Source organism: Balaenoptera borealis, assembly GCF_965194805.1.
Source record: "Balaenoptera borealis genome assembly, chromosome: 10".
Taxonomy (NCBI): domain Eukaryota; kingdom Metazoa; phylum Chordata; class Mammalia; order Artiodactyla; family Balaenopteridae; genus Balaenoptera; species Balaenoptera borealis.
Genome location: NC_138874.1, coordinates 117,384,234 through 117,398,992, shown reverse-complemented (window position 1 = coordinate 117,398,992; position 14,759 = coordinate 117,384,234). Strand labels below are relative to the sequence as shown.

The 14,759-nt window shown below is 62.2% G+C and overlaps 1 protein-coding gene across 14 annotated transcripts in view; it reads right to left on the bottom strand.

Moving 5' to 3' along the window:
• Positions 1–14,759, bottom strand: part of INPP5A (inositol polyphosphate-5-phosphatase A) — a 181,576-nt gene that overhangs the window by 25,231 nt on the left and 141,586 nt on the right. For all 14 annotated transcript variants that reach the window (XM_082407084.1, XM_082407087.1, XM_082407080.1 and 11 more), the window contains one exon: positions 10,977–11,061. In XM_082407084.1, the coding sequence (XP_082263210.1) occupies positions 10,977–11,061 (85 nt within the window). The remainder of the gene's footprint in view (positions 1–10,976; positions 11,062–14,759) is intronic.

The following is a 14,759-nucleotide window of genomic DNA, read 5'->3' as shown; positions in this document are numbered from 1 at the left end:
GGCGGTGCCCACCTGCCGGTGACAAAGACGCTTCCAGTCAAGGGCGTGGGTGGCAAGCCGGCACCTACACGGGGTCCTCCGTCCCCTGCCTAGACCTTGGGGGCTGGATTAACTCTTTTTTCCATCAAATGGAAAATACAACAGCCTTAAAATGAAAAATAACCAAAAGAGCGGCTTCCTGAAGTTGTGAAGCCCCCAGCCCTGCAGGGTCCACCTGGTCCCCGTGGTGGCATCCCGCCGCCTGGGGCCTGGTCCCCAGTGTCTCTGTTTGGACGTGGGCCCTCGGGAAGGACAGCCAGCAGCCTCCAATGTGAGGCCCGCTGCACACTGCGTCCCACCAGACTGGACACAGCTTCTGCGCCGCTGGGGTTCTTCCCGAGTGAGGACGGACGGGAACTCCACCTGCCCCATCACAGAGCCACGTGTTCCCGAAAACACAGGGAGCTGGTAGCGCCCTCCCTCCCCCTCCCCTGACCATGTCAGGGACCCAGCTCGGCCGTCCGCGCCGGGGCAGTGGGTCACCGCTGGGGAGGGTGAGCTAGCCGCCCTGTTTTAGCTTTGGACGAGGCTCCTTCTGGCCCCATGAAAGAGGAATGAGCCGGTCTGGACGGAAGCGCTGGTTCTGCAGCGAAGGGCCGGGCCGGCCTGCTCGACACCGTTACTGTGCGGAGGGGCCGGGGGGAGGGCGGGAGGCTGGCGGGTGGGCTCCGAGCCCGGCCCTTGGCGTGCGACCCCGCTCCGGACCTTTCATCCCCTGACAACTTCACGCAGGAAAACACGCGGACCCGCTGATAGCATGAAATCGGAAACAAAGCCAGGGCACAAAGAGGCCGACTGGCCGTGGCCGCCAGTTCTCTCTTCGGCCACAAACGTGCTCGTAGGACCGACCCCCGAGAAGCTGAGAGGAAAAGCACATAAAAGAAACACGTCCTCAGGGGCTCTAAACACAGCCCGGACGTGGCGTGCCCCTGGGGGAGGACGGTCGGCGGGGCCGCCGGCCTGGCCGCTGGCATCTTGGGGGTGTCGCGGGGGAGCCCTGACCCCGCCCGGCCCCTCGGGGACCCTCACCCACTGAAATCTGTGCCCTCGTCTCCGGCAAAACGTCACAAGGACAGGGACCCTGACCTGGAGGCCCCGCGCGAAGGGTGGGTGCTCTGGGCTGCGTTTCAGACGCGCGGAGCGAGGCCACAAAGGCCCAGACCTCAGACGGGGGTGGGGCGCCGGGGCTCCGCTGCCGCCTTCCGCAGGACGGAGCGCGCTGGTGTGGGGAGCCCGGCCTCCACTCGCCACGGCCCGGGGACGGGCGGGGCGCACACAGGGCCGCCTCGGCGGCCCCGAGCTCTGGCCACTCCCGTGGGACTCGGCTCTGGGTCCACCTGCTGGAAGCAGAAGCGGGAACAGAGCAGGTGCTTCATCAGCTGTGTCTGCAGCCCCGGTGCCGGCACCTCCCGGGAGCAGGGGCCGGAGACCCGCCCGCCCACCTGCACCCACGCACGGCCGGCCTTGAACCCGGCTTCCCGCGGGCCCGTGCGCTCAGCTCCTCGTCCTCTGCGCAGAGGGGGTCCGCACTCCGGGAACGGAGGCCGTCAGGGAGCTGGAACAGTGTCAGCTCCTGGTGCAAGCAAGCCGCAGCCACAAGCAGCTTCTCCTTCCTGCGGGGGCGGCCATCTCCTCCCCAGGCACTCGGACACCCTCGCCGTCTCTGTGCTGTGTGTCCAGCAGGAACCAGGCCGAGGCCAGCAATTTGCACCCGAGGAGCTCGGCATGGAGCTGCCGCCCCAGCTGGGCTGCAGGGCCCTGAGTCCTTGGGGTCCCCCCCCAATATCACGGAGATGTCAGAGAAACCGGGCCTCGGCATCCACGCCCTTCACTGAAAACCAGCCAACAAAGGGCGTCAGGGAGAAATTCACCCCGTCCCATGGTTGCTCTCGTCATCCTGTTACTTTTGGTTAAATTCTAGCCATAAAAATGTCTAAAAATAAACAGGTGTACAAATAAACGTTCCGTCTGCATCCTCCTGCAGCACAGACCACAGAAAGAGAAGGATTTCTAAACGACGGTGTGCAAAGGAAGACCTGAGTTCTTTACATAGGTTTTCTTTAGAACAAGTTAATGGAAAATCATTACCTTTTACATTTAGATTGTTTTCAAATGACTGGAAAACAGCTCCCACTCTAGAGGATAAACGTGGCCTTTTCTGCGATGACTCTCCCCGTGACACTGGACCTTAACCCGGGTCTGCCTCCTGCTGTGCTGCGTCCCCTTAACCCCACACCTGCCTGAGCTCTGGAAGGAGAACGGGGTCTCCAGGACCCACGGTGCCGCGGCCCCGACCCGGGCTGCCCAGATCCACCTCTTGGAATCGAGGGGTTAAAGGCTGCCTCTGGCACCTCACTCACAAGTCAGCGTGTGGGAGGTCTGGGTCCAACGCTGGGTCACTGTGAGGTGGGTACGGAGAATCAGCCAGCCAGCCCTGTGCCCTGGACGCCCACCCACCCGCCAGGAACAGGAGAGAAGCACCATCCGTCCCAGGGATGGGCCAGTCCTCGGTCACCAGCGTCTACAGACGTCATTTCAGTCCTAAAGGCGTCCAGGGAGCAGAGAAGAAGGGGCGCCGAGTGAGTCAGCAGCTTCAGAACCTGCCTTGGTCACAGGTAACTCATGGCTCCGCAGGAAAGTGCTCAGAAAAAGTCTCCACGAACCCTCTGACCATACCCATCGGGGCAGACACGTGCCACGGCCTGAAAAGTAGGCGCTGGGCAGACAGACAGACATGCGTCTCGGAGCCGCCCATACCGCCTGTGGCCAAGTGAGCAGGTCCCAGGGTACACGCTGCCGTGGGAGCCCCCGTGGGACAGCCGGGGCCACTCAGCCTGCGACAGGAACAGTGCACGGACATGTGGCCCAACGAGCTCCAGCCAGACCTTCAGCCTCCTTCCCTGACACATGCACACACCTACCCTCGGCGCACACACATGCCCATGCACGCATGGTGTGCACAACACACTTGCACACACACACACATCTTCTGGAGAGCAAGAGCCCTGGCTTGCCTGGCCCGCGTGCAGCTCCAGGGCCCCTCCTGTGGCGGCCAGGCCGGCCCGAGGCCCAGGAGGTCACCGTGCTCTAGGGGGAGGTCTGCGGCCAGGTGCCGGGCCGTGACTGCTGTCCCTGGGTGGCGGGGGGCGGGGGGAGCTCGTGTGGTTAAGACGAGGCCACTGGGCAGCGTCTTGCCTCTCAGCTGCACCAAGTGGGGCCCAGAGCAGGCGCCCGCGAGAACGATGAAAAAACCCACACCCTGCGGCCTCGGCCGCAGGAGGGCCTGGCAGGGACCCTGCCCTCGGGGGAGCTCATCAGAGTGCTAACTTCCTCGGTTTTCAGGGTCCGAGTGGCCTGCCTGACACAGAGAAGGTCCATCCTGGGTGCGCGCCGAGGACCTGAGGCCGAGCAGGGGCGGAGGTCGCGTCGAGCTTTCACCGCGAAGCACCGTGGGGTGGTCGTCCTGCATCGGGCGGGAGCGACCCTAAACAGCCCCCATTCCGTTTACTCTGACTTCCCCAAGGAAGACCCTTCTGGAGAACCGCAGCTTTTCAGAGGTTTTCCTGGCAAACCCCGGCCCCCGGGAGGAGGGACATCCTCGGTGGCCGAGAGCACACGGACTCTGAGGGCCTGAAGGTGCGGACGTCGCCGGGCGGGCGCGGGCGGGCTGCAGGCCGCTGGCCGGGGTCCGTGAGAGGCGCTGTTGTGAGGCCGTGTCAGCGTCAGAGGCGCCTTCGTCCTTTTTGTTCTGTATCATCAGCTGTTCACGAGAACAACAACTGCCATAAAGACCCTTTCATCTCCTCCCCAAGACGCCCCGCCAGCTCCCTACCCGCTGACGGAGGGGCGACAGCGCCCGCCCGCGGCCGGCTGGGCAAACCAGGGGAGCTCGACTGATTTTTCTAGAAGGAAGCAGCGCGGGCTCTTTCTAGGCTCGTGTCCAGCAGGACCGGACTGCCGCTCGGGGGGTCGCCCTGCCCGCAGGGGGAACGGCCGGGGGACCTGCCACGCTCCTGGTTTGGCCTCTTGAGAGCGTCCCCGGCCTTCCACAGACACACCAGGGCTCAGACCTGCCGGGCAGTGGGGCACAAGGGGCAGGGGGAGAGCAGGACCCCTTGTCACCTCCTTCTGGAACCGAGCAGGACGCTCCGGGGCCTTCCCGGGACAGACCCCCTGCCCCTGTCCCCTGCCTGCCTCTGTTTGCAGAAAAACTTTAGCCTCCTAGGCCTTCCCTGAGTTCCAAAGAATAAATTTAGTCAGAGAAGTGAGAAAATGCAGAAACAGGCTGGGGGCAGTTCACGGGGCCTTCCGAAGGGCCGGCACAGGTAACGACCAGGTGCGATGCCCCCTCCTGGCTGAGTGGGAACCCACCCTCGCCAGGTCGCATGTGCAGCCAGAGGGCAGGAGGCTGGGTGGCAGAAACGCCCGTGGTCTGGGGCAGGGGCTCAGGCCACCGGGCCGCCTGCCTAGTCTCCCTGGCCGGCGCTGGGACGCGGGGCGGGCTCTGCAGCGCCCCCTGGTCCTCTTCCACGGCGGGCGCGGTTAGTGCTGGGACTCCGGCTGTTGGGGCACCGCCTGGGCACCCACCCCCGCCCCCCGCCCCGCCCCGCGAACGTGAGCGCAGGGACGGCTGCTACCTCCGAGAAGCCAGGGTCCTCACAGGCCCCACTGGCACCTGAACCTGTACCTGTCAGCAACCGGCAACCGGTTTTTAAAAACAGCCGCCAGCCTCCAAAAACGCATCCATCACCACGGCTGCCAGCGGTGACGGACGGCAGGTGGGCGCGGCTGGGCCACGCGGAGATGGGAGCGCCTGGCACTGCTGTCACTCTTTGTCACTGGCCAGCTGAGCGCCCAGCTGCCAGTTGCCACCGCGCAAGGCATGAAACATACTCTCTGAGCAATCCCGCCGGCGGGGCTGAGCGGGAGGCTGCATCGTTAATTAGTTCGGGACGCACAGCCCATTAGACGGCACATGATCATCGTGTTTAATTTGTCTGTTTTAATTATGGCTTAAGAGGTGCCAAGTTTGATCACAGGATCATCTTTTCAGTTCTGCTCTGCAAGCATGTTTGTATTAATTTGCATCTGAAACGAGAAGCTCTAATTCCGGGGGTGGGAGGGGCAGCCGTTCACTTTGCACAAAGCACTTCTTTCCGACACTGGTGCCAGCAAGATGCCCGCGACCCCTTGCTGCAAAGGACCGGCGGGTCTCCAACTTGCCCTGGAGCCCCTGGGAGACTTGTCCTTCCAGAAGCCCCTGCCCGCTGCAGCCCAGGGTGAGCAGTCGCGGCCTCTTTCTCCCTGCTGGTCAGGACGCTCGTGTTTCCGGAAGGACCTGACTCCCCTCTGGGAGCTTCCAGGAGCTTGGCGGGGTGAGCTCCAGAGGCAGGGCGTCCCTGGGCATCCCAGGGGCCCAGGGCTGGGGAGGGCGTACATGCCGCTCTAGTGGGGGACCAGCAACCAACACCAAAGCCCAGCCAAGCCGGCTTCTCGTTGGGCCGGCACAACTTTGATGACCTCAACTTTCCTCTTCAAGGGGGTCACCTGCCACCTCCAGACAAGACGACGCCGGCAGACGGAGGTCCCGCATCCCCATCCCTGCGTCTCCTCGGACCTTCTGACCCGCACGACTGCAGTGCTGTCTGGCGCACTCGTGGTCACCTTGGGTGCTACACTGACCTTGGGCAATCTGGAAACCGTTTGTGGGGTGACCCACGAGCTGAGGACACCGGCCTCCCCAGGAACACGGGTCGGGGCCAGCATGGCCTCTCCCACCCCAGGACCCGGTCCGTAGGCACGAAACGCCGGTGTCTCTAGAGGGTCACCGCTGAGGGCAGCCGCGCACCCGGGGAAGGGACAGTTCCAGGCCTGGGCCCCGGCTCAAGCCTTGGTGCGCCTCACTCTGACCGGTGCTCTTTCCTGGGCCGTGTTGTCTGGAAGGAAAGGGCAGGTGGCTGCACCTCCTGGGCACAGTCCTTGGCGGGGGTGGGCGGAGGATGAGCTGCCTGCCTCCCAGCCCCCTCCCCCTCTTCCCGGTGCCCCAGTGCCCGCCTGGAGGCCGCCTGCCACCCGCAGTGATGCCCCCGAGCACTGCCTGAGGACCTGCAGGACCCTGTGGCCCCAGGCAGGCCTTGCCAACCGGGCGGCCCTTCCCCACATGTGCCCCGCTGACCCCTGGCTGTGCAAGTCCCAAGAAGCGGCCGCCTTCGCCTCCGTACAAGGCTCTCCTGTAACAGGCAAAGCCCCTGAAGAGGTGCCCCGGAGCCACGGACACCCGGGCGGCCTTGTTCTCACGCTGCTCCGCACATTCTGGGAGCTGGGACGGCTGGTAGGCCTCGAGACGCCATCCACTCGGTCTGACAGCCTTTCGGGAAAATTGGAGACCTTTTCTCTGGTGTCCACAGAGTTTCCCTAAGTTGTTTCTACAGTTAGAAACCCTTTCAAAAAGCCATGCCCGCCGGCAGACTGTGATGTTCCAAGAGGTGCTTCCATGGTGTTTTAAAATTCAAGACCTTAACAGGTAGCTTAATGAATGCTACTGAAATTAATCTTCAATAAAAGAAACTTGGTCTTTTTCAGTTAAACTCTTAGATCTAGCTTTGCCCACAAGGATGTTTTCTGAGTTAGCATCGATCTCTCCAGTGGTGGGAGAGGAAACGGGGCTCTGGCAGGAAGGGGGCTGCAGAGCGTCCCCAAGTTCACGTCCACCCAGACCTCAGCCCACGACTGTTTTGACAACTAGGGCCTTGGCAGATGTGATTGGTCAACGTTCTCGGCCGAGCTCACCCTGGATTCAGGGTGGCCCAAGTCCAGCGACTGTCCTCACAAGGAAAGTGAGGCAGGGAGGAGCCACGTGAGGACGGGGCAGAGGCTGTGGAGCCGAGGAGGCAGGAGGGAGCCCCCCCGACCTTAGACTTCTGCCTCGAGACTGGTGTCCCAGCCGCCCGGTCTGTCCCGGAACACTGGCGCAGGCGGGGACACGAAACACAGCACAGGAAGGTGCCACCAGGCACAAGCTGTGTCTTCCGTGGGAACTTCAGAACATACCAAGTTCATTATAATTTTCTTGATCAGCTGGACACGTCTGGGGCCAAAGGTGACGTGGCAACCTGGAGGGGACACGCGGGCGCAAGGGTGGGGTCCGGGTGTCACGCGCCACGCTCTCTGCCTACGATTCCCCCGTTGGATCCCTGCTTCTCCGCCAGGGCGCTCAGCCTCGGGACCACCTGGCAGCTTCCTGCACAGCCTGGACGTTTCGTGAACAGCTGATGACTGCATTGATGGGGCGTGAGGAGGAGACGGTCCTTACTTCCTAGGGCTAAAGTCTTCATTTGACCAAACAGTCCTAAAAACTCGCTATACCAAAAACCGTACTCCACGTGTTGGGAATAAAAATCATTTCCCATTGGTTTGCTTTACTTACATAATAAACTGTGCGCAGAGATGTAAGTTTTCATCAACTGAACAGCCATTTATCCACAGGATAGACGGACCGTATGGTTTGAAGAACCACGTGCACAAGAAAACCCTCCAAAAATTAATGCACGAATCTTAGACACATCTGTTTATTCATCGAGCAAATAATTCAATTAAACACTATTGATTCCTCCCTCCTTTGAAAGTGCCAAATTCACAGCCCTGGACAACGGGGCGCTGGGTTTCTCACGTGTGCGGTGCACAGCCAGGGCAAACACTCCCTGGCAGCAGCGGGGCAGGGGCAGTGTCCAGCGAGCTGTCGAGGGCGAGCCCAGAGCTCGGGGGTGCGGGGGCGTCCTGGTGGCATTCAGGTCCACTTAGATGCGCTGCCACACTCCGGGCGGCTCCCAGAAGAGGCTGCGAGGAGGCTGAACGGAGCCCTGGGTGAAGCCGCCGATTCCGCGAGGGAGACTCCGTGTGCCCGGAGGACGAGGGTCTCCTGGAGCCGCCCCGCTCCGCCAAGCCCGACGCCTACAACCAGGCCCGCTGGGAAGAGCGGCTGCTCAAAACGACCACGTCCGGTTGGGGTGCAGTGGGACCTCCTCGGGCCCGAGACCGTCCTGGCCACGCCCCCTCACCGGAACCCGCTCTCCCGAGCACGCGTGGGGCGGGGCGGGCGGGGCGGAGGGCCCCTGCTTCCTGCCCCCCTGTGGTGGGCGGCCCGCCTGGGTCAGCCCTTGCGTGCCCAGGACCTGTCCCTGCCGTGGGTCCCTCTGGCCTCTCAGCACCACTGACATGGGGTCCCCAGTACAGTCCAAGGGGCTTCCGATTAAGGCACATGGAAATGCCTAGCCTAGAGCGGACGGATGATTGTTTAGGAAATGACCTCCTGGGGGAAGGGGCCACACAAATGCATAACGTCTGTGACTCTTACCAGCAGCGGAACTGCTGCTCTGCACCTGACCTCACACACAGCCGCCCACAGAGGGAAGGCTCAGACACCCCGCACCCCACACCTTCCCAGGTGTGCTCACCAGCTGCCCAGACAGCGGGACACCAAGGCCGGGGGCAGGTCCAGGGGCGGCCAGGCCGAGGGAAGCCGAGGGCCGGGGAGGCCAAGGCGGGGTCCGCAGGGGCCCAGGAGGGGAAGCTTGTGCACATAGTTCCGCTCCCCTGAAAAATCAGCTGTTTGTGAGAACTGCCTACAAAAACAGCATTTCACGTAGTTCCTTATTTAAGTCAATTAGTTGGAAAAGCACTCAAGAACGAAGACCCCCTGTACTTTCCTGAAGGAAGAGGAACTTATTAAAACCTGGGCAGCCCACCAAATACTGAGGCTTTTGGCCTGGCACCTTCAGGCTGTTGGTCCTTGGAGACGCTTGGGGCCCCGGGTGGCCTTCAGAACAATGCGCCCACTCTCGGGGGTCTCACTGTGGATCCACAGACCAGGCAGCCCCTCAGCACTCGGGGGAGAGCCCTCTCCCTCCTCCGCGGTCTGGTCCCCAAAGCTCTGCTGCTCGGGGGACGACCTTGGGCTGTTCCTGACCAGGAAGTGAGCGCCTGCGTCCCTGCTCGGGCTCTGCCCCCTCTCACTCACGGTCAAGGACGTGCGGCCGCGGGTCCTGTACCAGCAGCCCCGACATCCTGATGGTACCGGGGCCGGGCTGCCAACTCTGGGAGGAAACACAGAAGGATAGAGCATCCCAGCCGTGGCAGCGCCTCCCCGGCCGAGTCCAGGGTCCATCATGACCCCGGCCAGCAGCGGCCACCTGTGCGGTCACCGTGTGGCAGGAATCCTTCCTCTAGGGGACGGGACGGGTCCCTGAGGTCAAGCCAAGATCTGAAGGTGGAGGGTCAGGAAAAAGGGCGCCGGGCAGAGAAGTCTGGGGAAGGGGAGGGGGTCACGTGATCAGCGGCAGCCACGCGTGTCACGACCGTGCGTACTCAGCCCAGCTCCGCTCACGCCCAGGGCCGTGTCCTCCCGCTTCCCACTCAGTAAGAACAGGAAACCACGACTCTGCGGGAGCCTCCCCGCCGGCCATGCGCCCAGCTCGGCGCCCCCCACGGAAACCGGAGCCCCGCACGCGCCACACATCCCGTGACAATTCCGCTCGCGTCCAGAGCCGCTGCCCTTTTTGTGGCATTTGTTCTGCTGGCAAAGAAAAGGCCACTTTGGAAACCTCCCGGACCTGTTCCCAATGCGCCGGCGGCTGGCGGCTCCCGTCCATCAGCTCCGGTCTGTCCAGGGCCCTTCACGCGGGGCCCTCGGGCGAGCAGAGGCCGTTCTGGCACAGCAGGCTCACTGGGCCCAAGTACCAGCCAGAAGCGACCTGCGCTCGGGGGCTCACCCCGGGAAAACCAGCGCGGCTAAAATTCCCAGAGGAGGCGCTGTTGGTGAGGGCGCCTGGCCTGCGGGCACCGGGCCGGGCTCCCGGCGCCCCTCACAGCATCACACGTGCACCGGCGGATTTCAACAGGCGGCGTCGCACCTGTGGCTCGAAGGCGCAGAACCCATGGGACCCTGGATCTAGGTTGCTGATTGAGCCAAACTCAAAATGAGGGGGAAAAAAGTCAGCAGAACCAAATGCAGGATTTTATGGTCCTCAGTGGAATTCATTTGTCTATTTGAAAACACTCCGAGTGGTCGAAAGCCCCCTCCCCACACTCAGGCACCTCTCGCTGCTCAGTTTTAAGAGAGAATCTTCTGCCGAGAAGGGAGGATTACTTGTACCTGAGACGCCAAAGGAAGATGACAAGAGGGGACCACCGGGGTCTCCCCCTGCTGTTTGCACCATCACTGCACACGCACGCCTTGTGTGCCCCGCTCTGGACAGGCCTGGGCTGGACCCTGCACGCTGTGGTCTCCCTCCTGCACCCGGGCCTGGGTGGACCCGCTCACCTTGGGCGGCTGGCGGGCCCCCCTTTGCTGCGGCCTGGGGCACTGCCATCAGAACTGCAGCCCCAGGAGAGAGGGGCAGGCGCGGCAGCGGGGCTCACGGCCCCGGACCGTCTGGGAGAAGCCAGCCCCACGCAGAGGAGACCACGCTCCAGGCCACGTGGCGGGACCTGGTGGGGCTGACGAGCTGGCCTTCCGACCCGGGCGCCTCGTGGCTGGTGCCCATCCAGGATCCCCCTGCACCTGCTACTCAGGGGAGCGTCACCCAGGGGCCTGAGGGCGCCCAGGAGATTCCCACAGCTGGGAGGAACCGGCGCGTACGGCTGACCAGGGGCTGCCTTCTCACGGGCAGCTTCCTCCTCTTTCCTCTCCCGACGGTCAACAGCAGAACCTCCAGGCTCAGCACGTGTGCCAACAGCTGGCGACCCACCGCTACCCAACTACTCGTTCTGAGGGGTTCCCATAACAGCCCCCTTTTGACAGTAAAACGTTCTCCATTAGGAGTTTCTGCCTTAAATAGAACCAGTGAGCAGGACGGTGGGAACGCGCCCGTCGAGGACCACGGGCTTCCGCTGTTTTCCCAACACGACCGAACACGCGTGAGGCTCCCAGCGTGGCCTACCTCCACCACGGACTTGGAATCCAGCCGGAAGTTGAAATCGCCAAAGACAAAGTAGGACGCTTTCTCGAATCGCTGGTCAATGATTCTGGGAGGAGAGAAGGAGAGGGGGTTACTGAGGCACCACGCCCGCCACGCCTGGCCTCTCCCCAGGCTCCCCACCACGCACTTCCTACCGCCTCCTGCTGAAGGAGACTTGCACCCCAGTGACCGTGATCAACACGCGTTCCCCAGACGGCGCCCAGCTTGCCAGCACTGAGGTGTGCGCCAGTGCGGTCCCATCCGCTGGGCCGGGGCCGTGAAAACCACGTTTGGCGGGAAACGACAGCCTGCGCCAGGGAAGGAAAAGGGCCACGCCACACGCCAGACACGGGAGAGCCGCCAGGAGCGGGTGACCCACATGAGCCCAGGACGCCTCCGTGTGGCCCGTGGATGGTTCCTCCCATCGGTGGTGGACACCTGACCTCATTCTCAGTGTTGTAGCTTATCCCCATGTGGATGTTTGGAAGCTACAAAGTAAGAGCGACTATGTCTTTTTTTTTAAGCTAGGTATTGCCTTGCTCAAAAAACCTTTTCCACGTATTTTAAATCAATCACAATTTATTTCGTAGAGATTTTTCAGCTGAGAAACACACACGGCAAACGTGACAGTGATATGTCGGCGCCCCCCCGCCCGGCCCCGTACAGACCTCTCTTTCCCCGGTAAGAGGCCAGGACACCACCCAACCCCGATCCTCCACTCACTCACTTCCCGCCCCCTCCCCGCCCTTGGTGGCAGCAGGGTCCCGGCTGCACTGGCCTCAAGGGCAAAGGAAGCAAGCGCGGGTCACTTCCAACTCAAAGCAGAATGCGAACCATGGCTAACAAGACAACCCGCGGAGCAGACGTGTGGTCTGGGCAGAAGGGAAGGGAGGTTCGGTGACCCAGGTCCCCAGTTCCGCTGCCCGTTGGTGGCTGCACTGACACCCCCGCTGGGACGGAGCAGCAGGGCCCGCGGGCACAGGGTGGGGCGCCGTCCCCAAGGCCCACGTGCTGCGATGGACTCAGAAAATAAATATTAAAGGCGGGCAAAGCCAGGGAGCACCCCTCACCCAGATCAGCTCAGAAGTTTCTGGCCGGCACCGAGACACCCGGGTGCCGCTGGCCCTGCCCTGTCCGGCCCCCAGTGCGGAGCGAGCAGGCGTGGCCCCAACCCCGGGGAGCGGCCTTCCCAACCTGATCCATTAGCCTGAGAAAGGAAAGGTGACTGACAGCGACGACATCACCGCTGTTTCACGACGGTGGCCGCTGGGCTGGAGGGACAGTCCCGTCCGCACCCCCGGGGACGGCGAGCTGGTCGCTCCTGGCTCGCGCCTGGCCTGCTTTCCTGTCTGGTTCCTCGCCTCCTGCTTTTCCAGCTCCAAGAGTTTCCCTGTAAAGCGTGACGGCGATGCTGCCTGCGCTCACGGTACTCGTCACGCGCGAGCCTTGACTTTCACGCAGGAAACACGCCCACGTCCCCCCCGCTGCTGGCCCTTCCCCCCCCCCCCCCAAGGCTGATTCCCGACAAGTCCTTCTCTCGTCTTCCTGGCAGAGTCTGTAGGGCAGACTTTAATCCATCTGGAATTACGTGTGAAGAAGGGATCTTAGTTTATCGATTTCCCCAACAGTCGACTGACCCAAACCCTTTATTAAACATTCAATCCTCTTCCCCTTGAGTTTGTACAGAACCGGAGTCCCTAGATTACATGGGTCTTTTTGAGACTCTCCTTTTCTGAAGATCTTTTATCCATTCCTGTATGCTTTTAAATCATAGGACTTCTTATGGGGAAGCCCTGCTTGTTGAAATTCTTCTAGGAATTGTCTCAGCTGTTTTCATATTTTCTTGCACGTTAATTGCTGTATCATGTAGCTAAATTCCACAAAAAGTCTTGTTTTCCTGTTTAGTTGGATTGATTCTCACACATGTGAATTTGAAGACAAAGGACGTATTTTAACAGACTGTCATTAACAGTGCAGATAACCAGCAATGTCACTTGTTGTGTTACAGTTAAATCTTCCTATGGAGGAGACGTCGCGCAGGGATGAGAACACAGGGGGGCCGGCGGGTCGGCCCCGGGGTTGCAGTGCATCCAGGAACGGCTGTGTACCCCACCCCGTCCCACCCGCCTGGCACCCGCCTGGCACCCGCCTGGCACCCGCCTGGCACCTGCGGGTGAGGGGAGGAACCCGCCCCCACCGACTGTCTGTCAGCAGGAGGCTATCCGAGCCATCTTGAAGAACGTTAATCTTTTTCTGCCCTTAAACAACTTTAGAAGAAGAAAATACCTCAGAGAACCTGCACAGGTTCCTGGAAAGGCCGACAGGGTGTCCTGCCATCAGGACATCGGGGCACGGACTCCGTGGTTGCCCATCTTCTGGGAGGGGGACCCGGTGCACAAGCCCCACCAGGAAAGGAGAAGCAGCAACGTGCCTCCCGGCCCCGCCTCCCAGGACCAGTGAGCAGATGAGAGAGACACAACCATTGGGGTTCCGCCACACTGTTCTTTAAAAAACCCCCAAACGGAACTATTCACTGCAGGCCTGCTGAGTGACTGCTGGCTGTGTGCAGAGGCCAGAGACAACTGCGGCCCCGGGGCCTGTCCCTGGGGGTGGGCACGGGGGCTGCCCCCCGTGCCCTCACCCTCCAGCCTCACGGCTCTGCGACCCCACGTCACCCGCTCTGCGCCCAGCAGCCACATAGCCCCAGCGCGAGGACCGCTGGTCCCTGCAGCTCCCCGAGGACTGTGGGCCCCAGCCCTCCCAGAGGCCCTCGGGGGCACCTCCCGGCCTCAGCCCCCGCCCCCCGCGCCAGCGGCCCAGCAAGGCTGCCTCCAAACAGGGGCCTGGGGGGTGCCCGTCGGGGTGTCCCCGGGGCAGGGGGCTGGGGTGCAAGCTGGCACCGCGCCTGGGACCCCGCGAGGTCTGGGCTCAGCGGTCACACGGCACCTCCTCACCGCCGCCTCTCGGACCTCAGGCCACTCAAGGGGACTTCTCTTTTCTTTCGTTCTTTTTATTTATTCTTTAAGAAAAACTAAACCAAAGCAAAGCTTCGACTTGATTTGCTGAACGAAGGAGGGCGAGCTGTCACGCTTCCTGGGCAGAAACACTTTAAATTTCCACTTTAAACCTACACATTTTATCCTGATGGTGTATCAGCTTCTGTTTATTAAGAAGCCCAGAGCACAACGTCCTCGAGAAAAGTCAGTGTGGCCAGTGGAGAAACCTCTGCATTCACAGGCGAACCGGCTGCTCTCTCGCGGCTTCTTACACTTAACGTGGTGTCGGGTCACACGCAACACCTGAGCAAGAAGACGGGGACACGGCTCAGACGTGAGGCCAGAGCGCTCACAGCGCTCCTCGATCCTGAACTGTTTCTCGAGCCAGAGCATTTGCCTTAAATATTGGCTTGGAAAGCCAGGCTCCAGCCCTGCGGCAGGAAAGGCTGGAGCTCCACGTTTCCTGGGGTCGAAGCCTTGGAAGGTGCCTGAAGGCGCTGGAGGTCACGGCCACGCTAGCTCTCCTGCTCCAGGGGGCCACGAGGGATCCGCGGGGGAGGCGGCCAGGGGCCCAGGAGCCGAGGGACGCACAGGAGGTCCGGCCCGGGCCTGGGCCCCAGTCCCCACGTGGGCGGTTTCCTGGGAGGCGTGTGGAGGCAGGCGGGTGTCGGACGATCTGGGTGAAGCACGAGCCCGGCTGACCGTCCTCGCCGTTGACGGACGGGCGGGAAACGAGGGACCAGGGAGCAGTGCAGACAGCCGACGCTGC